This window comes from Lonchura striata, chromosome 2, assembly GCF_050655825.1.
Source record: "Lonchura striata isolate lonStrDom1 chromosome 2, ASM5065582v1, whole genome shotgun sequence".
In the NCBI taxonomy this organism is placed as follows: Eukaryota; Metazoa; Chordata; class Aves; order Passeriformes; family Estrildidae; genus Lonchura; species Lonchura striata.
This window is the reverse complement of record NC_140704.1, coordinates 63,435,914-63,463,020: the sequence shown is the minus strand read 5'-3', so window position 1 is coordinate 63,463,020 and position 27,107 is coordinate 63,435,914. Positions and strand designations below refer to the sequence as shown.

At 39.3% G+C, this 27,107-nt stretch overlaps 1 protein-coding gene across 30 annotated transcripts in view; it reads right to left on the bottom strand.

The window, feature by feature from the left end:
* Positions 1 to 27,107, bottom strand: part of FARS2 (phenylalanyl-tRNA synthetase 2, mitochondrial) — a 229,039-nt gene that overhangs the window by 111,455 nt on the left and 90,477 nt on the right. For 12 of the 30 annotated variants that reach the window (XR_014953320.1, XR_014953321.1, XR_014953322.1 and 9 more), the window contains one exon: positions 10,855 to 10,926. The exons of 15 other annotated variants lie outside the window; for them this stretch is intronic. Coding sequence is in view for 12 of the 15 variants with exons in the window: in XM_085573472.1 (XP_085429598.1) it covers positions 10,855 to 10,926 (72 nt within the window). In the remaining 3 variants the exon portion in view is untranslated. Of the gene's footprint in view, positions 1 to 4,883; positions 4,926 to 10,854; positions 10,927 to 27,107 lie in introns of all 30 variants that reach the window. 3 more of the 30 variants (XM_085573476.1, XM_085573475.1, XM_085573478.1) reach the window with 1 other exon arrangement.

The following is a 27,107-nucleotide window of genomic DNA, read 5'->3' as shown; positions in this document are numbered from 1 at the left end:
AAAAATTCAAAGGTTGTAAACACATAGAGGAAACCAAGAAGAGCAAAACCAGGCCAGCATCAATGCCTTCGCCAATATGAGGAGATGAATTAAGTTTGGACCAGCATCTGCACTTTGCTCCTCTCCAGCTTCTCAACAGAGTCCAGCCGTGATGCAGTTCTGCTCAACTGACATTAACATAGTCAGCACAGAAGGGAAGCAGAACTCTGTAAAATCACTGGTGGTCCCATTGTTCATGCCTTGTTTTAGCTTTATTCAAAATATACAGTACATTCAGACAATCCTCTCAGATGAACAAAATTGCTCTTTCTTCTCCTTGCCTTGCTGCTAGAGACTGCAAGGTTGTCTCTGGTGCACACAGGTTAAAGGTACCCAGGGCACCTCCTTAACAAGCTAATTCTGCTTCCTAGTCAGGTCAACCAGAAGCTCCAGAAAGAATAATTTACCCCACTTCTTTCTTGCTGAGGTAAAATAGCTAGCTCTGCTGCAGCTAGTCTGTGGTTAATATATACTGAGGATTTACTCATCTGCCAAGACTGCAGAACACACCTGCCTCTTCCAGTGACCCAAAACCTGGTGTGCCATTCCCCAGACTTCTGCTCCTACCACTAATGTCAAGATAAACTAACCACCACATCAGCTCTAGTGAACCAGCTTAAACTGGCAAACCTACCAGCTATTATCACAGAATCACAATTGTGTACTGATCTTTACAGATTTTTGACCTCAAAATTCAGTCACACAGATATGCTATTATAGGAAAGCTGCAGTGTCTGCCTTTATCTATCTTTCCCATTGAATCCACACAGTAAAAGAAAGGAAGGTGAATCTGTACAACAACACTTCAAACAATGCACACAAATAATTATAAAGATGTACTGTTGTTTGCCCCAAAATTGCTTTGCATTTTATGATCATGAAGACCACCAGAAAAACCAAAAGACTACCAGAGCGAAATGTCAACAAAAACCTATGTGCAAAACATCTCCCACTCCTTGCAGCCACCACTGAAAAAAACAAGTGTTTTCACCTGCATTGTAAAGTTACTCTGGTTTGTCCACATGTGACAAAAAGAAGCACAATACTGGGAGGTGATTAAAGAAAAAAAGTATTGTGTTGCAAGAAGACTGCTGACAATATTAACTTTTATACTCTTTAACTGAGCCAAGAAACACACTTGGGTCCTCAATACCATTATGGGGTCTTCTAAGTATTTGCCATGGTTGATACACTTGCCTTTTTACACCTCTATAAATTTGATTCAATAATAAAAAGACAAGTGTAAATCTTCAATGACGATTTAAAAGGATCCCAAAAGCTTATACTGATCTCTTAAGGTAGCATAAGTGTATGTTTCACTGGTGAAATAAAGAATAAAGGCACAACACCATCAGTCACATTGTTAAATGGTGCTTGTCAAAAAAAAGCCAGGTCTGATTATCTCAACAATAGCAGCCAAATCCATCTGGTGCTCAGTGACCATCCAGGAATCACTTACAAGCTTCAAAAGATTGAGTTACTATTGCACATCCTCCAAATATATATACAAAATCATTACAAATCAATTTTTATTTTGCAAGAACTTTTCTTTGGCCTTCTAACCTTAAAGCTCAGCTGAGTGACAACAAGGGTTAGTGGATGAATTCAGAGCAAAATGATCCTAGGGTATACTTCTGAAGCAAACAGTAAACACTCTGCACCCACAGGTACATTAGTTCTAATTTTGTGAGGTTTGATTCTACTGTTCAATACAGTGTCTCCACCAGGACTGCTTTTGGGGGAGCACAGACAGAATAAAAAGCAGCTGCACATCATAGAAGCTCTGGTTTCATAAGCCTGATGGTTTCAAAATTCAGCAAATATTTACTTTTGCACATAAGCTCAGCTTCAGTCCTGCAACTAGAAGTCCCCAACATGTGGGCATCACTGAAACTAATGGTGGTCTGAGAATGGTGTAACTGCAGAGACCTTGCAGAAGTAGGACCATGACGATTTATAATTATCACACTCAACAGCAGAGCTGATCACAGTGGAACATACAAATATCAAGTGCCAAAGAACAGAACTCTCTGAAAAATCTTTTGAGATAATCTTGTTCAATGACCCTGGTTCAAGGTGGCCTTGGCCACCTAGAGCTGCCTGCCCAGAAATTGGGTCCAACTGCCTTTTAAGTATCTTTATGGGTATCTTTATGAAAGATCTCAACAGCAGTCAAAAGCCAAGTATTACTCTACACAACTCTCAACTGATCTTCCATACCATCACAAAGAAGAGACAAAAGTATTTTTAATCTATCTGTCCTTAGAAAATAGGCACAAACTAAAGTTTCAAAAGAATAAGCATCACTTGTTATGGATGGGGTAGATGGAGGAAAAAAAACAAGAGCAAACCTGTAGATAACCTATGTCCATGGATTTATAAGAGATCATGATAAATGTCTGTCTTATTATTTGCCTAATACATCTGGAATCTATTTCCTCATTTATGCAAGAGGATGGTATTGGGTTTTTCTGCACAAAGAAAGATCCTCCACTGGGACTCATAAAGGCAGTAATATTTTAGGAAGCTACTATTACACTAAGAATAGTTGAGATTGTCTTGCATTTTCTTCTTCACAGCTTTATAATTAACAAAGTAAAAATGTAGGCTGTTATGTTTGATGGAAGTTTCCCCAGAGAGATCAAATAATCTACAGCAGCAACAGCTTTCTGTAATTCCAAATATAATTATAGGAGTGAATTTCTTTTTATGGTGTAAACAGTCATAGTTAAGTAGATGGATCTTAGTGATTGCCACTTGCATTTCTAGGGACACTTGCACAAAAGTCACACTGTTCTTTGCCACATCTGAGGACACTTACTAAAGTAATACTGTTAATAATACTGGGGTTCCATCCTTGCTCAGTCCTAGATGCAAGACTTGAAGGAATATGAAGCAAATTTGATGACAATACCAAATTGAGAGGAGCTGTCAACTCCCTTTAAGGCAGAGAGGACCTTTGGAGAGACCTCAACAAACCAGAGAGATGGGCAATCACCAACCATACAAAGATCAACAAGGGGAAGAGCTGGATTCTGCACCTGGGATGGGGCAGTCCTGGTTCTGTGTATAGAATGGGGAATGAGAGGCTGGAGAGCAGAGCTGTGGAATGGGATTTTGGAGGCCTGGTCCTTGGAAAATGTAATATGAGTCATTGTGCCCTGACAGCCAGGAGGGCCAAGTATGTCCTTGGGGGCATCAGGAACAGCATGGCCAGCTGGGCAAGGGAGGGGACTGTCCTGCTCTGCTGTAGGGCAGCCTCACATCCAGTGCTGCGGGCAGTTTTGGGCGCCACAGTACAAAAAAGACATGGAGCTATTAGAGAGTGACCAAAGGAGAGCCACAAGGATGGTGAAGGGTTTGGATGGGAAGCTGTACAAGTAGCAACTGAGGTCACTTGGTCTGCTCAGCCTGGAGGAGACTGAGGTGAGACTTCATTGCAGTTGCAACTTCCTCATGAGGGGAAGAGGAGGGGTAAGTACTGACCTCTTAATTCTTGTGACCAGTGACAGGACGTGAGGGAATGGCCTGAAGCTGAACTGAGGGAGGTTTAGGTTGGATATCAGGAAAAGGTTTCCCACCCAGAGGGTGGTTGGGCACTGGAACAGGTTCCCCAAGGATGTGGTCCAGGACCAAACCTGATAGAGTTCAAGAAGCATTTGAACAGTGCTCTCAGGCACATGGTATGATTCTTGGGGTATCCTGTGCCAGGAGTTGGACTTGATGACTCTGGTGGGTCCCTTCCAACTCAGCATATTCCATGATTTATGAATAATTCATGCTATATTAACAAATGCATGTTTATAGTTAGGGGTACTTTATATCGACATTACAATGCTGTATCTGGCACCAGCACTGCAAATTTTAAGGTTTTTAATCAGAAAAATGAGGACTGAACAAACCTGCACCCAGAAATAGGTTTTTCCAAAGTTTGATTAAAAAAAAATCTCTGCTATGCTTAGTGGAGCTGTGTGATCACATACACAACAGCACATACTCACAGATAGATAATAGACAGACAGATGTCTACACACCTCACAGATACACAGTCTTTCTGAACTAGTATTTTTTGAGTTTCCAAGTGTGATGAAACACACTTGGAATCAAGGCTTAGGAGGGGTGCTTTAAAAAGTAACAGTACAGTACAATAGCTGAAAGAAGCAGCCTGAAGAATAATGCCAAGGACAGGCAATACTCATCTCCTGATAGCCTAAAATAACACTAAACATCAGCCCATGCCAGGCCTTCGAGGTATGAATTGAGACTACTACAGAGCAAGAAAGTAGTGCCAGCATTTCTGCCTCAGTGCTGCAGGGGCATATGCTCCTACAACATCAAAGACACCCAATATCTACTATGGTTGCAGATACCAAAGAAACTCCTCTCAGCCTGTATTTCTTCAAGATTATACCTTGTCTTAGCCACACACAGTTGAAAAGCTCTCTCACCACTACAGCTCCTTTTCACAGAGAAAAATCTTCCTACACAATAAGGTTCTACATCCTGAACATCCTTCCACCTTGAAGTCGTACCGCCTGCCCTTTTCCTGATGCCTGCACTTTTTCTCTCATGATTCACCTCAACTAAACCCAAACTGCTTTCTACAGAGAGGTGTTGGCACAAGCTAAAAGCACAGACTGTTAACTGTATATTAACAATTTTCATTATGCTTGATCCCTCTACTCTTTGACAAGCAGGTATAATAATGAAATTGGGTAACACAACAGCTATCAAGACCCTCCCCAGATTTTCAAACGTATAAAAACATATACAGCTTGGCAGTAAACTCTTTAAAATGTAATACAAAATCTAGATACATTACCATATAAAGAAAGACAAATTACCTTTTGTTGGCATTATTTTCAAAGGAAGTTTTGGATTTTGGCCTGTTAGAAAGAAGAATCTTTTCATTATGGGCATCAGTAGCAGGAATCAAAGATTAGAAAGTATGGCCGTCTGACCTCTACCTCTTTTAAGTACTAATAGCTAAAAAAATCAAGAGCACACAAGTATGAGATGGTACTGCAGGATTCTAGTTACATGTATCCAATAATGTCCAATGCAGGTGCAGTGCCATTACCACTAAAACAGTTACTCATGACTCATTTTCACTACTCAGGTTTATCACCACACAACATACACAAAATGCAAGATTTTCCTGCATGATATTCTTCAGCTGAAAATGAAGGAAGCATGCATGGTTCCACTCATCTTTCTTATCCTGATTCTCATTTGAGAAGCAGCTACAAACACGACACCTTCAAGGATCCCACATGTTTTAATCAGCTTTGGGTGCAAAATTTAATGATGTGACTAAATATAAACATTTCTGATAGGGTCAGCTATGGAACAATCTGGACCAGAAGAGAGAAGGGGGATAACCCTGTAAAACAGTAATACAGGGAAGATAGTAAAGCAAGGCAGTCAGATTCTACCTTGATTTTACTCTTGGGACCAAATACCATGGGTAAAGAAGAGCTACACTCTCATAAACATCACCTTACTTGCTCTATTCTTCTATGACATAAACCCTCTCTTTTCCCTGAGCTTCATTCAGGACAGTGGCCACAGAGGAAGACACACTTGTCAGGCAGTATTGTATCTGCAAACAGATCCCAAAGATCACAAATTCAAAGGTCTGTTCTCCCCAAATATCCTAGAAGAAATACACTGATGTTTCAGATACTATTTTGTTTTGCTTAAGAATAAACTTGTAGGAGAAAAAAATTCATCAAAGGTAAACAACCATCTGATTCCCCCTTCTTCTATTTCACTGGGAGTATCTGTGAGCAAAACTTATGATGCAATGCTCTTGCATCATGTGAGAATACTTGATTGCATGCAGTTAGGCTTCTGAAACTGTGAAAAAAGACCACTAGAGGAGAATAGAGTATTCAGCAAACACCTAAGAAAACCATCATATCAAATTCTGATTCATCTGTAAAGGAACTATGGTACACTGAAAAGTATAGTTATACACTTTGCTTTAATTAAAAATGCTCTTAATAGTATGACAGAAAATGTGTGTGCTCTTCTGTTGACAGCTTCTGTGCACATTATAAAGACACTAGAACTGATGTGCCCAATCTACACAGTTCAGTACATTTTGGTCTTTTTGGTAACCTGTTATTCACAATTATGCTGGGTTTGAAGTATTATCATGTAATAAAACCAGCAACTGAACAGTATCCAGGATCAGTGGTCATTCACACACTCATTTATCCAATAATTTGAACATGTTCACCACAATACATGAAAGCATAGATGTATTTAATAACATTCTCCACGAGTTTTGTATATAAAAAATGGTTACGCAAAGGACCATAATCTTTCTGAAACTCTCAGGGCTTTTTTTGGGCTTTTTTTGCCTCTGAGACTGAAATTCATTACACACATTTTGGTCAATATTTACATGAAAAATGGAAACATGCCATCTTGATAGGATTCAAGAAACAATTTTGCTAGTCCACCATCCTTACAAAATTGTACTGATATCAATACTGTCAATCAATGGTGTCAAATTTTGAAAGCATCTCTGTTTTTTTTTCTAATTGGTTAGTACTACTGCATTTTACAGAAAAAGTTTAGCCAGGTCAGATTTCAAAGATGACCAACTCTTAAAATAATCTGAAACTTCAAGCAGCAGAAACATAGACTGTTAAAAATTGTAGCCTGCAAAATAAAATCCTTTGTTGAGAATACAAAGCCTTTTTTTCATAGGAAAAAGTACAAAAGCATATATTCTTTAAATATACATTTTGCTTCTTAGCATTAGTTCACAAAGCTGCTCTTTAGCACTGAGAGCATGGCCAATAATTTGTTGCTACAACCTGACTTTCCTGGTACGGTCTTGCTTTTGAACTTATAAAAGTGTTCTAAATTCCCAAATACTCTTGTCCCACTTCATGCAGTCTGTTCAGTTTTTGGAACATAATTACTAAAAATAGTTTTAATTAGCATTATATAACAGGAATGAAAAAAAATTTAAAAATTCAAAAGAAACAGCTCGGTCAATTTTGGGCATTGACTGAGAAACAGTATAGCTGATCCATCAACAATCTAAAGCAAACTGCCTGATGAGCAACATTAATTTCAGAATCAGTCAGAAACTATTTTTTTAAATTAAGCATATGTAGCTAACAACACTGAATACTGAGGTATGGCAAGCTATGGAATAGGAAGATAAGAGGAAAAAAAGAATTAACTATATATCATCAATATATAACATGGCTTTCTCTCTTTCCCACCAAATATCCATACAGTGTTGCCCTTGCCAAAAGTAAAGAACAATGTATCCAAAGTATTTTCATGCTGTCTGAAATAACTTGTCTAAGTGCTGTATTACTAGCCCTGATAAAGCAGTGTTTAAATTATTTACTGACTGGATAGAAATGATGGGACCTATCATTTAAATGTCCAAATCTCCCTCTGACAGTTATGCACTAGTACTACAACAGGTTTGCCTAAGTACTCCTCAGTACATAATGAAAAAAACATCTTCCTGATTCCAGGAACTATAATTTTGGAGCAAAAGAACTGCTAACCCTTAGAATGTATTCTATTTGTTGAATTTATGACTATCATTTTTACTTATGTAGATAAAACTATGCTGGAGTGGTTGGTTACTTTGAACAACTATCCTTTATCCCTATTAAAATCGTAACCCATAATAGTTGCTACAAATTAATTACCACAATGGGACCTATCCTTCCACTAAGGTCCTTCTTTCAAGGAGTGTTTTCTCCATAAATGTGTCATCATGTATTAACATACTGAATTATCCCCAGCAGTGTAGCCAAAGCCCACCAAGTAATGAAATTACCACAACTTGAGCTGGACCAAGGAAATGCCCCAAAAACATGCTAGCTCACTAGGAAGAATAAGCTACTTGGAACTGCTACTTGATCAACTCATGCAGTAATCAGGAGAGATAAAAATACAAGGATCAATAAAGAGAACAATCTATTCTTGTTAGGTAAACATGGAAACACTGGAATACGAAGAAGCAGAACTGTAAATAACTGAAACAATAAACTCAATTCTGAATGACAACTCTACTTCATTTTTTGGTGTCAGAACAAGATTTCTCCCATACTCCTAAAGCTGACGGTTTGTTCTGGCAAGTTTTCTTACTGATGGAATACTGCTTCAGAAAACTATGCCTTGTTCTGGTGATAGCCAGCAATTCATACCTTTACTGAAGGACCTATGCAAAATAAACAGTGGATCAAAGGAAATCTTTGACATCTTTTATGATTGTCTTCAGAGTTTCAGATCATGCCTCTCTTAATTCCCTACTAACTTTGGAAACCCCTTAAAGTAATGATTTTGCTGATGGCAGCATGTGTGAAACTATACCAAGATTGAAAATACATCTCTTTGATGAATGAAAAGAGAACCTGAAGTGCTAATTCCTCCAGCATTCTTTTCTGTTCATTTACCATTTCTCAAGAAGCTGACTGAAGGAAACACTGAGGAAACACTGAGTTGGGTCATTCTGTGATTCACATTCAGGAAGAGCTTCTGGGACAGTTTGCTTTACATGTTCTGATTATTTTATTAACATAAACCTTTTAATAATTAGACATGGTCATTAAAGTACAGTTTGCCTTTTCATAATTTCCTGGATTTAGTTATGATTTATAAATACTGCATATGGGCTCTCTTCAGTAGAGAGGCTCCTCTGAAACTCCAGTTCTTTGGCAGTACAAAGGTAACTTCTTTTGCCTGTGGTAATGCTTTATGAAATACACACTCTGGAAAACTGAAACTTGCACTTACTACACTGTCCCATTATTACCCTCTGGATTTGTGTAATGGGAGTGAAATCCCATTAATCACAAAAATGGGAGTGAAGTGCATAGGGTCAGTCCTGAACTCTATTTCACTTGTCACGACTTTTGTCCCAGGAAGCTAAAAGAAGCCTGCTTGTTAAATCCTCCTGAACAACATATTTGTTCTCCTTTTATTACTATAACCATAGTCTAGTATGACAATTTTGAACGGAGGGCTCATGTTAAAACACATCTTGAAGTGTGTACAGGCAGTTTCATGTATACACCTCTGGTTTTATTCCATCACAGCTTTTATTTTGGGGCTTGAGTTTTGTTTTTAAGAAGTAAAGGGTCTAGGATGAATACATCCCAGATCTAGAAACAGTTCAGCAGGGTAAGGATTAAGTTGTTTTAAATTTCTAAACCAGACATAAAGAAAACGTGTTTCCATGCTGCCAGCTCACTTAGTTTCACCAAGTCTTTCCATATTTAGCTGACTTGGTTTTTATCTCCCAGATTCTGACACGAGAATCTACAGCTTTCAGAGGTTTAAAAAATGATGTTTAACTCTTGTCACAGTCTGAAGTTATGGCTTAGAAGCAGAACCAAAGAACACTAACCCACGCCTAACATTTTCAAGCATATTTTTTAATTGGCATCATCTATGATGACTTTAACTACAACTTACAATGCTTCTAGAGAGGCAAGTAGAGCTGGAAGCAGCTGTCTAACCCAGGCAGTAAATTTGAATTGTCTAGCTTCCTCCAAACACTAAAATTCAAACCAAAAGTTTTTAGTACCAGGCTGCAGTAGTGAGCAAATCCTGAAAAACTGACATATATTTAAAATGAACAATGTGGAATCTATATGAAATGCAGAATTAAATACACACTCAGCTTTTTAGGTTTTGAAATAAGAAACCAATAGTGCCACAGTTTTCTGCACTGAACTGAGGTTCTGAAAATAGCTGGCTAAATTGCATACCTGGCAAATGGAGAGTGGTGCAAAGAGCAAAACACAGAAACACACAAGAGCTGTGAAGCTACTCCAGATCACATCACAGACAGTATTTCCATGCAGTGGCTGAAACAACAGCCTCTTTCCAAAGGCCTCTCACTGGAATACTTTCCCAAGAAAAGGGACTTTAAGTACACATGTGGGACAGTGCAAGTTAGTTGCTTGAGGAAGCTTTCAAAAAAATGTCAAATGGCTCTCAAGTGAGTCCAGACATTGCATTCTCTGCTGCTCCAACACTCAGACCATCTAAAGCAAATATCACATATGCTTTGCAAAAAACTGTTCAAGAAAATCCAGATTCTGCAGGCAGCTCTGATTGTCTTTATTACTGCAATGGCCTGGTGGAAAGGGATGTCTCATATGGGAATGCAGACCCATCTTCCCGAGTACTCCACAAACAAACTCTAAGCACTCCAATGAGGTTACAGCCTACACAGATAAGAGGAAAGAAGCATTCTTAATCCCATTTTTCAGATGAAGAACTGAGTCATAAAGTGATACAACATGTGCTCCGTAAAGGTGGTGAGGCCCCTCTATGTGCTACTTGACAGTCCACCAAGGGCCATTTATCTCTCAGTGCTCTGTCATCCTTCACTTTTTAGAAGTGCCTAGGAAGCAAAATTCCCTCCCTTTACATTTACAGGGGCAAAACAGCTCCTGCAGCACCAGGGAACCAGCTCCCATTAGACACAGAGCATCACAACACTCAAATACCTCAGGACAACTTGCCCTAAATGACCTAAAATCACATTAAAAAGCTGCAGACTTTCTGACTCTTCACCCGCAACACTGCTATGGTTTTTGTGCTCTTTCATGAATAATGATTTTCACTCTTGTGAAAGTTAACCTAACTCTTGTGCATAAACTAAAAATTACTGAGTAAGTTGTGAGGAGACGAGAGGGTATGGAAGATGCCATCACTTAGGTGAGCGGCAAATCAAAGTACTGCTTGTGTCCTTTAAAGATGATGCATTTCAAAAAAGGTCAGTGTAGTACAAAGAAAATGTCATTTTTGCAGCATTACCTTCTACTTTATTCTTTTGCCATTTTGCATTTGTTCCATGGCATTGACATATTCGGTTTAAAAGTTTCAACACTGCAAAAGATAGCCACAGTCAGCAATCCAAGACAAAAACAAACAAAACTTTTACTTAGAGAGAGTTAAGAGATCTGAAAGGATTATACAAACATCCTCCTTGCTTGTTTCTGTAGCTTTGATGATTTGTCTTCCTGGAAAGGTAGAAAAAAATTCTAAAATAAATATTTCAAAAACAAGTCAAATTAAAAAGCTAAGCATTCAATGATTTACATTCAGCTTGTTTCTTTGGAACTGCTTCTGCTGAGGATTAAAATCCATAAATTTCAGGAGAACTACTCTTGATTTTCAAGCATGCAAATTAAATAGCTGCATCCAAGATCATCTTTGATCCCTCTGTTACTAAGTATGACTATCTTCTTCATCAAGAATACAAAAATTTCTGGATCCTACTTTGACAGTAGCTTTAACTTCTTGCAACCCCATTAGAAATATCAGAAAAATAGCAAATTTGCTTTTTGAAAATGAGACTGCAGTAATGGGGCAAATTATTTCTAAATTGGAGTTAACTTCAGCAGGATATGGGGAAATAGAAAGAAGAAAAGCAATTTGATTTCAAATGAAGCAATGTCAAACAAATTATTTGGTGGACAGATTTCTAAATACTCCATTCAAATATCCAAATTCTCTATTCCTGGGAATACAAAATGTAGTGACAAAAAAGAGTTTTTGGAAATTTTTTAAGGACATATAGCTTCTCAGATACCAAACAGAGACAGATTGGTAGATTATACTAAACATTTAAGAGATATTAGGGGAATTGAAAGAATTTTCAATGATGCTGGTGACATTAATTTTCAATGTTAATAACCTATTTACTATGATAGCAGCTTAATAAGCTTTTAACTGGCAGAAGTAGAATTACACTGCAATATGGCATATTAACATTATGAAGAAAAAATCCCACAGTTCCTTAGCTGCATCATTCAAATAGTTCTAATTTTTATTTTAGGGAGATAATTAGGAGATATTTCCTCTCCTCTTTCTATCTACACAGGAAAATTCCAATCCCATTCAAAATCTACTTGGACACTGCAATAGGTGCAACCTGTTATCTTTGCAAATTTACAATACAGAGTAGCCCTTTCTGTCTGGTTTTCCCACTGCACAAACCCAGAAATACTAAATATCACCGTTATGGGACATATAGGAAGTTCAAGCTATACAAAATAGCAAGTCTGTCCCTCTCCACTAGAATTTAAGTGTTCCACTCTTGCCAAGCAAAACATTCACCTATCTTGGAAATCCTGCTGTATGTAACACAGCTGGACTGAGTCTCCCACTTTTCTTATGTGACTCGCTCTTATTGCTTTACAAATCTTGTTGTAAAAGTTGAAAGTACAGGTAGCATCTCTGTAAGCCACTACCACCATTGATTTCACCAACACAGACTGAATAGTCCATTTTAGTGTAGGCAGCCTAGCACCTCTGCCAACTCTATAAAACATCTCTGCCACAAAGAGAAACTGCTGTACAGAAACCACCACATAAACTGCTTTATTCATGGGAAATAATCCCTTTCTTGGGGTAATCAGAAATAACATTTTCCTTACTTGCTTCCCAGGTGCAACACAGCACACATACCACATAGGGAATGCTTAGAAGCAGTCATGCCAAATACTACTTCTTAAACTGAAAAAGAAAAATCTTTCTTTCTCCTGGAAATGCAATCACTTAATTTCACAAAGATTTTCAGAAAGTATTTCAAGAGAGAACTAACATGAATTCATTCAAACTGGCATTTGAGTAGCTGTATCTTAACATGAAAAATATCAATCCAGGAAATTTTAAAATGTTTGAGCATTAGACATTTGAATACCCTACCCACCTGTACATTATACTAGCTTAGTACTAGCTTAGAGTATTTCTGATTTTTTTTCCATGAAATTTTACAGCGTACTACCAAAGTAAGTAAGGTCATGATGAAAGTTCCCTACCTGGTGAAGCTTGATGTGGGATGTTTTCTAATTGTTCTGCACCACAGATTCTTTCTGAACATATTTTATATGTACCAATATTATGAACAGAAGGTACTTGGCTGACAAACTCCCTCTACCAGGACCCCCTGCATATTGCAGAGAGTCCACACATCTGAGATAGTCATGAGGCATGAGCTTCCAGCATCCCCCTGGTTTTGGGGCAAGAAAAATCCTCATTTGGTTTTGGCCACCCTGAGGAAAACACAAAGGTTATCAATCACTGTCAATTGTTCCCAGGGGACTGGTGATATGCCCAGCCTGAAAATATGAATGAATTTCACACAGGTCACCTAACAGCACCCATACAGTTATTTTTGGTCACTACCTACCTGGGCCACCTGGGCAACCTGAGAGTGAAAGGCTCTGGACTGAATTATTAATCCCCCCTGAACAACTGACTCACCTGGATCCTTATTTGTCAAAATCCTGATATTTATCAGAAGATTGAGAGGAATCAGTACAACAAACAGGAAAGGTGTTGATAGTACCAATTCATTTTTAATTACAGAAAATCTCTGGCAGGATTACAAGTCCTTTTTGCACCATAACAAATTGTTACTCCTCTAGTGCTTGAATTCACACTGAGGAAAGAAAACAAACACCATCAAGTTTTGATTACACAGACAATGAAAAAGACAAATGCCACAGCACAGGTGACTGGACACTACGGCTTTGTGCCTTGCACAAACACATTGCGCCGGTTGCAAAGTATTAATGGAAATTCTCCAGTGCATATTCTCCAGAACATGCTTGACAGTTCTTCAAGTCCTTCACTCCTACTGCCTATCCTTGTCCAGCCAGAAGTCAGGTTTTCTCAGTTTCCCAGTGGAAGAAGGTCGACAGTATTTTTTAGAGTAATCTACATTATTCCACTAAGTCATAGGTCTATAAAACTCTGAAAGCTACTATTGAAGCTATCAAAATAGACATTGAGTTGACCTGTGATTTAAATCCTTTCTAACTGCGTTATAATTTTTCCAAGAGGTATATATCCCAAACAAGACACTTAAAATACTGCAAAGTCATTATTAGAGTTGCTGAAACAATGACAGGCAGAGGAAAATGAGCCATTGCACTTTTAGGACTAAATCTACAGCAAGAGTTTCTCAAGGGTTGAAAGAACTTCTTAAGTTGCCTCATGGTGAGCCAGCATCAGTTTCAGGCCTTTAACCCAAGAGGTATTGATCCCCTGTGGCTCCTGGGTGGTGGGGAGACCCTTGGACTTCCTTGGGAAAGCACTCACCAATCTCCATTTCATTTCCCTCCTGCTTGGAAAAGGCAGATTCCAAAGCTATGTTCTTGAGAAGACACAGGCACTGCCTGCACCCTGCCAGCACCCCAAAGGAGGCAAGCCACGCATGAGTCCTCTTGCTTCCCCGTCTGCTCAGAGAGCACCTGTGACTCACACAAAGCCAAACAGAAGGAGCCTGCAATGCTTCTCAGAGCAAGCAGGCTGAGCAAGGCATCAAGGTGAAGCACGCAGGAGGAGCATCAGCAGCTCCAATAATTTGTTTTCATGGAGAGGTGCATCTGAAGCTCTCCTTTCTGCCACTAGAAACCTTCCCCCTGTACCATGGGAAAACAATTCTGTTTCACAGCAGTAATGAAAGATGGGGAGAAAAATGCAGCAGATAAGGCTAGGAAAGTTGTGGCACAGAGAGGGAATGAGGAAATTATCACAGCACCTGAGACAAAATGAACTAGCTGTAATGGGAAAGGACAGAGATATGAGATCCTACATGAGAGGCTGGGACAACAGGGGGTGTTCATGGAAATGAATGGATGGGATCAGTCCAATAACACTGTTATCCCTCCTATGACAGAGATGGGATACACTACATAAGACCCTAAACATAAACTGTTTAAAACTTTCAGACAGAAAGAGACCTCTTAGAGAGATATGCCACAGTTTCAGGCACTCTGGGTAAAAAACAAGAAAAAAAATATTTCACCACTAAACAAATTACATAAGCACAAGATTGCAAAAAGAAAAAGTATTAACACAAATTGGTTTAGCTGTACAAGATTTATCAAGTTAAAATAAACTATATTTTCAGGCTACCTTCATTCGAGCTTCAATTATATCAGGAAAGGCACTGAAATAATCAAATTACAGAGCCCCAAAAGCATTTTATAATCACAAAAATGAAGCAGATGCACTAATAAAATTAACATTAATAAACTAGGTCAACACTGAGAAAAGAAAAGAGTGATGGAGGAGGAAGAGAGCTCCACCCAGAGCTTCTCCTCCAGGGTGCCACTCTGGCGCTGCGCTCCCCGCACAGTGCTGTGCAGTAATGACTACAGATGATGCAGCTCTTTGACCTCTTTAGCACACACATTGCTCACACTGTCTCCACAGAATCTCTGCTTGCTGCAGCGAGCATTCAAATGGGTCCTTAATATAGAAACCTGTGAGGAAATGCTCCCTCTATCAGTAGTTTATCAACCCTCAGATTAGGAAAGAGGGCCTTTAAGCCTCACAGGCTTATCTGCAGTGCAGTAGGAGTCTGAAGAGGCGAGCAGAGGACAGTCAGGCTCTCGAGGCATCCCATGATCTGTGGCTCAGGAGGTAATTTCAGCTTTCCTCACCACGGGTATAAACACCACCTGCTCACCTTGCCTAAAATGATTAGAGAGAACAAACTTGAATCCAGCTGTGTCACCCCTACTCTATTGCCCCTTCCCAAAACTAGGCAATCTTTAGCGTGAAAACAACTCCACAAAAATCAGAAGAATGAAAGGCAGTCCTCAAGGCTTTGGCTCCTGGTGTTTTAACACATAAAACACCATATACAATGAACACTGCAGTGTGATGATGACTACTATCTGAACCAGTAAATGCAGTGGAGAGACAGAACTGCTCTGCTCCATCTCAGAATCTGACCCACTCATGTTACAAAACAGATGCATAAATGATTACAGTGATTATGCAGAGGAGCAAGATTATGCAAGTGCTAAGCACTGCTGTTATAATACAGATACACAAACGAGTATAAAGGGGCCTAGGGATGTAACATTTCTCTCTAGCTTTCTTAGGAAGGTAAAGAGAGAATGAGAAAGAGGGGGCTGGACAAATGCAGTCAGAGGGAATTATTTAGGCAGGAAAGACAGATCTCGTGTCTTTCTGCCAAGTACTCCCCTGCTCACCTAGGGAAAGATCCAGCACAGCAGCAAAACTGCAGAGGTAGAAGCACAAAGGCAAAGAACTAAACTGTTCATTAAAACTCAGGATTGGAAAGAGCAGACAAGCAGTATAGTGCCGCAGAAGATGATTCTTCTCAACTTTCTGGCACAGAAAAATCAGGAACAACTGCCATCAGAAAAAAAGGAGAGGAAGAAACCTCAAGGACAGAGAAACAAAGTCACAGGCCAGTTCTGAAGAGCAGGGTGTTTTAGTGGAGATGCACAAAAGCTGTACATACAAGTGTGGAAGCTTTCTTAAAAGACACTCCAACCATTATTACAAATACTGACATTACAACCACTGCTTTTAAATCCCCCTCATCCAAATGAAGGTCAATGCAAGATTGCAAAGACTCCGAGATACTTTTGGATGCAAAAGCAGAACATTTAGCGATGTGCACAGAGGATAAACCACCGGCAGAAGCTCTAGCAAGTAATTCTAGAAACCAGGCTGGCTGCAGGCAGTCTGTCATGTCATATATTATGTGCCAGTACAGAGAGGAAAGGTCAGGACAATCATAGAATAACCTAAAAAATGAAAAAAAGCCAAGAACATTTAAGCTCATTAATACAAACCATTAGCCTCAGAAGTGACAGCAAGCTCCACAGGGGTACAGGGGCCATGCCAACCCCATGCACCCCAGCAGCCTGTGCCCAGACCCTCCTCAGCTACCACCCTGGCCTTAGGAAGTGCCATAGAAGCCCATGCACACTCATTCACCAGCCTTCACCTCCTCACTGTGAGCTGCTGGGCAGGGAGCCTCAGGCTCTGGGCCTGAGTGTCCCTTCTGCTCTGTGGCTGGGGCAGGAGGTCACTGCTCCTCAGTCACTCATCCCTGACTCTCCCATGCAGGTGCCTCAAGCACAGGATAAGCACCTCCTGCTTCCCCCACTGTGTCTGCCAGCACAGCTTTTTTGGGTGACTGGCCATTAACCAAGTTCCACCAGCCTGGTCCCATTAATGGAATGTTTACTTACTGCCTCCCAGGCAGGCCAGGGACCAGCCTGAAGGAAAAGGAAAACCTGTCATGGAAAGAAAACAAACAGCTGAGGTCAGGGAGCTTTTCAACCAGCAGAACTTGGTTATGCCACTGGAACCCCCAGCTGAAATATGCCTGAAACCCTCAGGGCAGGAATCACCTTGGTCCTATTCTAAGATGGCATGAAAGGTCTTGTAGCAACAGAAGAAAATCCCCTGCCCCTTCTCTCTTTTCATTAAGAGTATCAACAGGTTTTAGGAGAAAGAAATCACTAAGACACTAACCAAAGATTACACAGTGTATATACTGGAATTACAGCATGTTGCCTCAAAGGGATATGACCTTATTCAGGCAACATAACAGAAGATCAGAAAGATACATTTTAATCCTCACTCAGTATTTTCAGTGCTGCTGCTCTTGAAAGCACATATTCCTTACCTCTTACAGAATGTGTGGTCTGTATGCCAATATTACAAATCCACATTTTAAGCTCATTTTTCCCTACTTTGATGAATAGTTTTAAATTATGCTTAAAATAGCACATGTTTAATATTATACTGTGTGAAAATTCCAATTAAGATACTTTAAGGTAACTTTGGTAAATTAGAAAAAAATGGTATCACTATGCTACAAAAATTGCCAAAATCCCCCAGTACTTCCTATCTTGAATTCTCTTGTCCCCTGTAGCCTGAGCCTCTAGCCCAGCTAACTACTGCTGTCACAGAAAACCTCCTCTATAGAAATTTTCTCTATTAAAGGAAAAGCTCACGGATAAATTAAGAATCAAAGGCAATAGATTTAACACAAACTCCTACAGCACTGCTTTTACCCAAGCTTTTGAAGATTTCTTTCCCATTCCTCAACTTGCCCTAACAAATAAAAGGTTTGAAAGATTAATGTGACCAAAGACTATTTCTTAGTGATGTTGAATGCCAGAAGCAAAGCCTAAGGTGAAATACAGAGATATGGAAAGACTAGTTTGAACAGGCTTTATTATGGCCAGTTGGTTATATCTCAATTTACTGCTCATATCCTTCTTGCTTGTTTCCTCATAATGATGGCTTAAATACCTTGGCTTCAAAGTAATACCAAAGATGCACTGTCAATACATATAAATACGACTGTAAGAGCCAGTTTTCTGGATTTTTTTAGAGGATGGCACACTGCCAGTAGGTAATTTATATATCTGTTTCACTGCAAGGTCTTCAGAGAATGTAACTGTCACTTGAGACTGTGGTGAGCACCTAGCAAAGAGTAGGTGCACTATAGATTTATTAATGTGGCATTGTTTCTTTGTCCTGGCTTCTAGAAATTCAAATGATATCCTGTGTGTAGGACAATGCATTTAGTTCAATTAAAAATCACTATATCCTTTTTTAATTAAGTTTTCAGCTGCCAGAAGCATCAATGGATTTTAGAACATCCCCTCCTCTTAGAAGGACATCTCAAGGGTAAACCTATAAAGGCTTACCAATTGTCCTTCATCTGAAACCTCTGGAGATAAACTTCACACATTTCTTTGCCAGGAGAAAACAAACAAACAAAATTTTCCTCACCTTCCCCCAGTTAAATGCAGCTTCTACAGATGTTTTTGGTCTACATGAGCAGACAGATTGCCAAAGCAGCATCCTTGCAGATCACCTACATGAATGGGTGATCAATAAACCCTCCCAAATGTAACAAAATATAGAAATCATTTCACTCAACGGGAGGAAGAGTTACAAGTGGTTTACATGACAGCGTACAAGCCACGACTGATCTCTGGATATTTTTCACTAATACTATCATATCAATACAAAAAGTGCAGGGTTTTGCGCTCCTTAAGAGCCCAACAGCCTCAAACTCCTATTAGTTTGGAACCCGAGGGATTTTATATTACATACGTCAGTGAAAGTAAAAGCCTCATATGAACTTTTCAAAACTTAGGAAAGCAAAACTAAACATTATTTTCAGTATGCTGGTGCAGCAAGCAGGGGAAGAGCCTTGGGCAATTCCTGTATATATGATTCTATGGCATAGTCAATGGCAAATCCAGTCAGAATATGAGACAGCACTGCTGTATTTTCTAAGTAAGGGCAATTCAGTCATGTAAAAAAAATACGTGATGGAGGCAAAACCTGAAGGCTACTTATCTATCAATTAACTGATCTGCAAATTACAACTTCAATCCTGTACTTTGTTTTATTAAAGTTACTATTCTTTTCCATCTTTAAAATTATTAGATGCAGCTCTTTTCTTTCATCTTACAAAAGGCTCAGCTGCAGAACTTCATCATCTGCAACACCTGCAGGCCACCTCTTTTGTCTAGCAAATTCAACCACTAAGCAGATGGATGTGAATCATTCTAAAATCATGTATACACAACACACCTGAAGTCTCAAAGCCTCCCACCCTCATTCAAGTTTGTCAGAATTCTCCTCTTTGCTGCCCAGCTCTTTTCATTGCTTTTTTTTTTTTACCCTGAAGTAGCCAATGCTTTAGTATGATGTTACAGTACTCTGGGTCAGATTGTGGTATTTTACAGCACCTCCTTGAGACTATCCAAGTAAGAGCAAAGAATTCAGGAGTGGAAAAGAAACTCTGTCCTCACAAACAGATGAGAATCTCATCCTCACACAGGATGATAAAATCAGCCAGGATGGACAGAACTTCAAGATGTCATCCAATACAAACGTGAGCATTTACATACTTGTGTTTCTTTTGGGCTGATCCACCAAATAGTGGCATAAAATCTGTCCTTAATAAAATGAGCTTTTAAAAGCTTTCTTTTTTTCAGGATGTTTTAGAAACAACCTCCAGGAACTGCGATCTTTCAACCTTCACTGTAGCTTACAATAAATAAAAAGTCAAAACATTTAATAACAAGTGATTCAATAATTCAGAAATATCTCTGTTTTTACAAAAATTTTCTTACAAATCCACCATATTCTTTTAGAGGTTTAATTTTGAATAAAAATAACATTTTCAGCTCAAAACAACATTTTAATGAGGAAAATCCATCAGCAGCCCTAAACCTTGCCCTGACAACTAGTGTTTGCACCTAGAGGAAGCTGGGCATGTTTGGAGGCATAGATGTTTCTACTGATGTTTTGTAGCAGCAAAGCCCTTTGGGGGCCACTTATTCTGTCCGTGGGCCTTCCAGCATCATTACATCTGTCAATCCAAAAATCCAAGCCAAGCCCAGCTGCCAAGAAATCAAGAGCACATACACACAGACACAGACTAATCGATACAGTTCTGACTGTAATTCCTTTATGCGCAAAAGCAAAATACTTATTTACTCAAAAACTCAGGCTGCAGAATATTCTCCCTCATGATCTGAACTTTTTGCTCTTACACCTGCCTGGCCTCCTTAGGATAAACAAATATTTGTAGCTGATAGCTCAATGAATTATCACAGCGCAAGTAATGTTGTAACAGCTACCAGAATATGATGTTAAAAAGGATGAGAGACATAACAGACAGACCTGTAATCATCAAAGCAGTTTTACATGGGAACAAACAAAAGCATCCAGGCCACTCATGACTTGTCAGTTAATAATGCAATCACTTCTTGTTCTAATACTGCACTGTAGCACAAGCCAAACATTTATTCTGCAAGTCTTCTGGAAAAACTGTATAAACAACAATACCCCTCCTCCAAACATGACATTTTTATTTCATGCTGTACATGAATTAATTGAAATTCAAATTCAAATGCTTTCTGCATGCAGAGCTGGAAGCTTGTCCTGTCTCCTAGCAAAGTGTGAGCTCTAGCAACCAAACACTACCATGCAAAGTTCTCAGATAAGCTAGGAAGGAAATTCCAAATAAATTATTTTCAAGGCACTTTATTTTAAGTAAGGAAGAAGAATTTATGCCTTGTGTCCTTAGCTACAGACAAGCCTTCTTATGAAGGAAGAACGCACGCCAACATAAAGCTTCTAGATATTTATTTCTAGATATGAAAAAAAGAAAAAAATGCATAATGGAAAGAATGTCTTCCACCTGAAGCAGCTCTTAGGCCATATGATACAGGGGCTGTAGTGTGACATTACCACTAAACTGAGAAGTTTATTTCAATATGTTCTACCTGTCTCTACCCTAAATGCCAACAAAGCTTGAGGGGAAGCCAAAGTTGCTGCCTGTGTGGGAGGTGAATCTGCTGCACCAGAAGAGGGAAAGCTGAGCTGGGGCTGGTAGAGAAGGTCCTTGTGTCAGCTGAGGAGCATGAAGGGATAGAGGGGGAAATGCTGAAGTGTAGACTAGATTTCTCTTTTCTGCGTTGCAAGCACAAATCAGGACTGGAGAAAACAATCATGATGAGGAGAGAGAGCTGCAAACCTTTTCCCCCTGCATGTGATCAGAACACATACTGTACCTACTGGTAGTAATGAGGATGAGACACCCATCCCCTTCTTACCTCCCCCTGCTCCCCATGAATCTGTCCTTCAGCAACAAGGACTAGTTTTAGAGCAAATGTTTGCTAACCCAGTACAACCAATCTGCATAAGCAGACAGGCCTGAAAAGGAAATAAACTATCTACTCATTTAAAGTAAGAGTGGAATCTTACTGGATAAGACCTCTTTAAAAACTGCATTGACTGTTGAATAGAAGAAACACCAGACATTGCCCTTACTATTTTGAACTGATTTGAGAAGACATTTTCCAAGAATAAGTAGTCAAATAAAAGAGTTATCCACTTAATCTCCTGTTTAATGTTGCAGTTGTTTTCACCTTAGCCTGTAAGGCATAGAGTAAATGGGAGCACCACTGAGAAAGTGTGTCTGGACAAAGAATCCACAGTTCGAAACAACTGGATAACTGAAGAGGACCAAACTGCAAGACAATGCTAAAATTGAAGCTGTCAGAGGAAAAAAAAAAAAAAAAAAAAAAAAAAAAAGTGTAATAAGATTAAGATTATAGAAGTCAATTACCAGTCAACTGAAAATTACCCATCTTCAATAAAAGTCACAAACACTGATTACCTTGTGTATTTCCAGCAAGTTCACTTTAAAGAACTTTGTTGTGGAATTATTTTTAAAACACTAACATATTACACAGAACTTGTGTATCCTGACAAACATTTAATCATTAAAGGTGTTAAATTCAGAGATGGGACTTCTTGCAGGTTATAAGTCTGACAGCAAAAATTATTTTTTCTTTCTTAAACAAAAAAAATAGAAATATTTAAAACACATGTACTCAAATATAAAAAACATGATTTTTTAGCAGATGAAAACAGTCTCAGCTTTGGTCCCTTCTGGGATATTTTTTTCCTTTGTAGAGAAGAAAGTAAGCTAGTAATTACAACCTGCAGCTCTAAGACCAATTAACAATCTGCAACATGCCCCACTTCTTTTATCCTCTGCTGGTAACGCTACAGGCAGCATTAGCTGTCTAATAAATAGGTGAGCACTGCTTAACACTTTGCAAGGTTTCAGCATTTCTCTTCACCCCTGGCATCAATTCTCCCTCTCCCTTGGCTATTAGCAGATCAGTCTGGCAGTATGCAGATGCTGTTCTGTTGTGTGCTCCAAGACACACACTGCCTTTGGGCTCCCTTGGGCTATGAAAGGCAGGTGGCTTATTCATGTTCTGAAGAGAAAGCTTCACTAATGACCTCGCAAAAGTCTCCAAGAGATATTTTTTCCCTAGTTAATCAGCCAGACAAAGATTTTGCTTCTGCTTAGGAAGGGTGGATATTTGTAAGGCAGCTATGAGTAAGAAAGGGCAAATGTTAAAAGTATTTTTAATATACTTGCATTTCCTGAGAGCTAAATAGTTTCATGCCCAACACAATGCACTGTGAGGAAATATTAAAACTGAATGCACTCTGTGTATCAGGCTATACAGGGACCAAGTATATAAGCATTGGTCTATACAAATCCCTGAACTGCATTAGCAACTGCAATTTTTTATGCTTCAAATATACATGCCAAGCACCTTTTTCAGGACTGTAGTATTTGGGTTCATTCTTCTTGGAGTAATGATGGGGGTGTACAGCTAATACAAAAGCACGCAGGTCAATTGCCTGGTGCTCACTAGTACCACATGATGCTGCTGGTACCAGGAAAATCTGTACAGGCAGATCTGTTTCTTCTAAGATTCCTGCTAGGCACTATATGAACAAGCACAAGAAAAATGCTTTCTCTGCTTGTAATAACGAATTCATACCCACACAAAATTGACTAGCTTGTCATGGTGTGACAGAATGCACAAAGAGGGTGTCTATCAAAGAGCATATCACCTGAAAATCTGCATCCTACTTATCTGTGTCTTCAGATAGTTGTAGCATATGCACCTTGATGATCTAAAGGATATACTGACTTTTATATTATATGCTCCTTGCAAGTTTAATAACAGCAGTTTTTCTGTAATAAAAACAGATATGAATAAGCCAGGCTTTTCAAATATATTAATTAGTTATGTCTATTAACATAAATAAAAACAAATAGACAGCTTACAACCAATCATTTATCTTTCCTCTCAATTTCTTTAGTCACCCAATTCCACATACACATTTTAAGAAAGGCTAATACTAACACCCACAGTCTTTATTTGGATGTTATGTGTAGAATACATTTTTGGCACTTCAAAAAAATTGGAAGAGCTTGTGTGTGCGTGTACTCAAATATATAAACACATATAGACAAATAAACACATATTTTCATACTTTCAATATATTGTATGCTTTTTTACAACTGCTTCAATAAATTATAACTTTGTTCTCAATTTACCTTAATAGAAACACCATTGAAAAAACATCAGATTTTGGCTGTTTTGTCTACAATCTGCTCTCTCTCCACTGGCTAAAGAAAAAAGAGAACTTTATGAAAGCCAATAGCTGGGAACCTTTACATTACCTGGTCCTTGCTACATCCCAAAAGTAGCATAACTGCATCATGCAACCCTTGAGTAAAATATGATCTCTGCCTTTCCTTGTAGATCATATTCTATACTTTTACATATAACAGTGTCCACAGAGCATGAAATCTGTCCAAGGGATGTTCTAAACTCTCACAAATAGAACTATTCAGTCGACCATATGGAATTGTTCTGCACCACCACAAGGAATAGCAGTGCCGTCCTTTAGTGTTTGTTCCATATGGCAAAAAATTTGCTTTAGTTACCACCAATGTGATGCCCAAAAGAAGATAAGAAAACAATCTCCAAATTGAGAACCATCAAGGTGGCAGATTGAGAGAGGTGATCCTGCCCCTCTACTGCACTCTAGTGAGATCCCACCTGGAGTGCTGCATCCAGCTCTAGGGTACCCACCACAGGAAAGACATGGACCTGTTGGGGGCAGTCTAGAGGAGGCCACAAAGATGATTAGAGGGATGGAGCCCTTCTCCTACGAGAAAAGGCTGAGAGAATTGGGATTGTTCAGCCTGGAAAGAAGGCGGCTTTGGGGTGACCTAATTGCATCCTTCCAGTCCATGAAGGAAATCCAGAAGAAAGATGGAAAGAGACTTTCTACAAGGAGTTGTAGTGACAGAACAAAAGGAAATGGATTCAAACTAAAAGAGAGTAGGTTTAGATTAGCTATTAGGAAGAAATTCTTTACTGTGAAGGTGGAAAGACACTGGAACAGATTGTTCAGAGAAGTTGTGGAAGCCCTGTCTCTGGAAGTGTTAAAGGCCAAGCTTGATGGGGCCTTGAGTAACATGGTCTAGTGGAAGGTGTCCCAGCCCATGGCAGTGGCATTGGAACTAGATGATCTTTAAGGTCCCTTCCAACCCAAACTATGTTCTGATTCTGTGATTCTATGTCTCCTTACTTCCTACCCAGTTCAAATTCTCCTTAAACTAATAGCAATAGTCCAGCAACCCAAAGTCCAGAACTTGCTGGCAAAGGTACTGGCAAATGCGGTTATGTCTTTATTGGCTTCCAGAGTGGAGCTGGCTTGCAACTACCAGTGAGTACACAGCCTAAGGTAACACACCACTATTAAATACAGACATTCATATTTGAGTCAACAAATACACTCCTCTCCACTGCTCTTCATAAGATGGCCAAGCTACAGGTGCATTAACAATGCCACAAGCCTTTGGAACCCGCATCCATATATTTCATCAAAGAACTATTAACACTGCACCCACAGAAACACGGTGTTTTCTCCACATAGTCAATCCAGCACATATTCTTGTCACTTTACTGTCACTTCTCCCCCTGAGAATACATAACATTGAGGTGGGGACCCAAACAGTGTCTTGCAGCCAAATCTCAAAGAGAAGAAGATTAAAAAGTAAAATTTAGGCTCAGTTAGGAGAGGGGAAAGAAGAACGTGAACACTTTAACAACTGTTTTAATTCCAAAGTTCTAGGGCCTTTTCCTTGTGCACTTCTTCCCCTTGTGCTGACTCAGAAGGATGCTTGGATTATTATATTCTTTTTGACACTAAATAACCTTAAGTAATTTTATTCTCACCACCACACTGAGATAATTTTCAGTACTTGGAGCATTGCACCGGTCCTATCCAGTTCCATGTATGCAAAGGGAAATGAAAAACACATATTGGGGCAGGAGGGGAAGATGACGGAAAAAAAATCCTCTTTGCAGATCATGACCTGAAAATCATCTAGGGAGGAAAAAGTCTCATTGAAAAGGTCAGAAAAATCCCCTCAATGCTTCGGGTTTGGGTACCAGGAAGTTCACCATCTCACCCTCTAATTTTATGCACTCAGAACACTCCCTCTCCTGTTGACAGGCCTCTTACCTCATTTCCATTCCAAACTCATCTCTTCTGCCAGTGAGCAAGCATGGGTTTGATTTGTACATTGATCCAAGCAATCACCACGTGCACACACTCCAGCATGCTCCTTGACCCTGCACCCACATGCACAAAATGCTTAACAATGCTCTCGCCCAGGGCTCTGACACGGATCACAAGCACCGCCACTTGCCGAGCGCTCACTTGTGACTTCAAGTGTGCCAACAGCACTTACTGAGGCTGCAACTGCACAAGGCAGCTCAATTCTTGTTAACCAAACTTAAGCCAATCTTATTCTATTTATAAATCAGGCAAAGCAAATCAATCTGATGAATCTTAATTAAATTTAAATAAACTTTGGTTGGTGTAAAATGCAATGTACATTTGGCCAATGGACCACCTAGCATAAGAAGCCTGAAGCAGTGATGTTTTAATGCATCACACCCCTGTGATTTGAAGTCTCAGAGTAAACAAAGCAAAGTTTGCTTCAAAAGTGCACCTCAAATCACCTCATACTTTCCTCCTATCAATGTACTCAACCACTGGTGTTATGTTAATAGAGTCTACAGAAATGGTCTCCTAATCACTTGATAAATTGCTTAATAAAGAAGTAACTTCCATAGTTGTCAATTAGTTACATAATCAGCAAGTATTTGCTATCCATCAAACAGCAGCAGCAAATTCAACTGCAAAACACCAGACTGTACTCAGGGAATGGTGGAGCAGGGAAAAGACAAGAGAGTAAATTAAATTAATATTGTTAGCATTCCATGTCACCTGCACAGACAGTATTTTGATAGTGATGTAAAGTCAGTTTTATTCCTGCTGTCCAGCAGAGATAGTAATCCCCTGCTACAAGTTTGTAATACACTCAGCTCCTCTTCTGATCTGCCAGAAAATATGAGCAGATCAGAACCTAAAACTGATCTTACCACATGACAAAAGAAATTTTTAAAAACCCAAATCACCATCACAAGAAAAAACCCTGAAAGAAACCCTTCTCCTATTGTTTTGAACAATCAAACTATTCCCAGACCAGACCTAATGTCCACTACTTACTACATGTCTTTCCAGCACCAGGATTTGGTGATAAATGATTTCAAACCTCTGCATTCAAAATACTTTTGGTTGTTATTTTCCTGGAAATTTGAAACAGATGACCAAAAAAGAAGTAACTGCAACCAAATCCAGACACACACCCCACATGCAGAAGGGTATAAAGTGGAAGAAATGACTGGAAGACTGAAAGACACAATAAAAGATGCAATTCTGACTGAAATCTCAAATTTGGCTTTATTTCAGCTATGATGTCCAATACTACTGCTGAGGGTAAGGCTGAG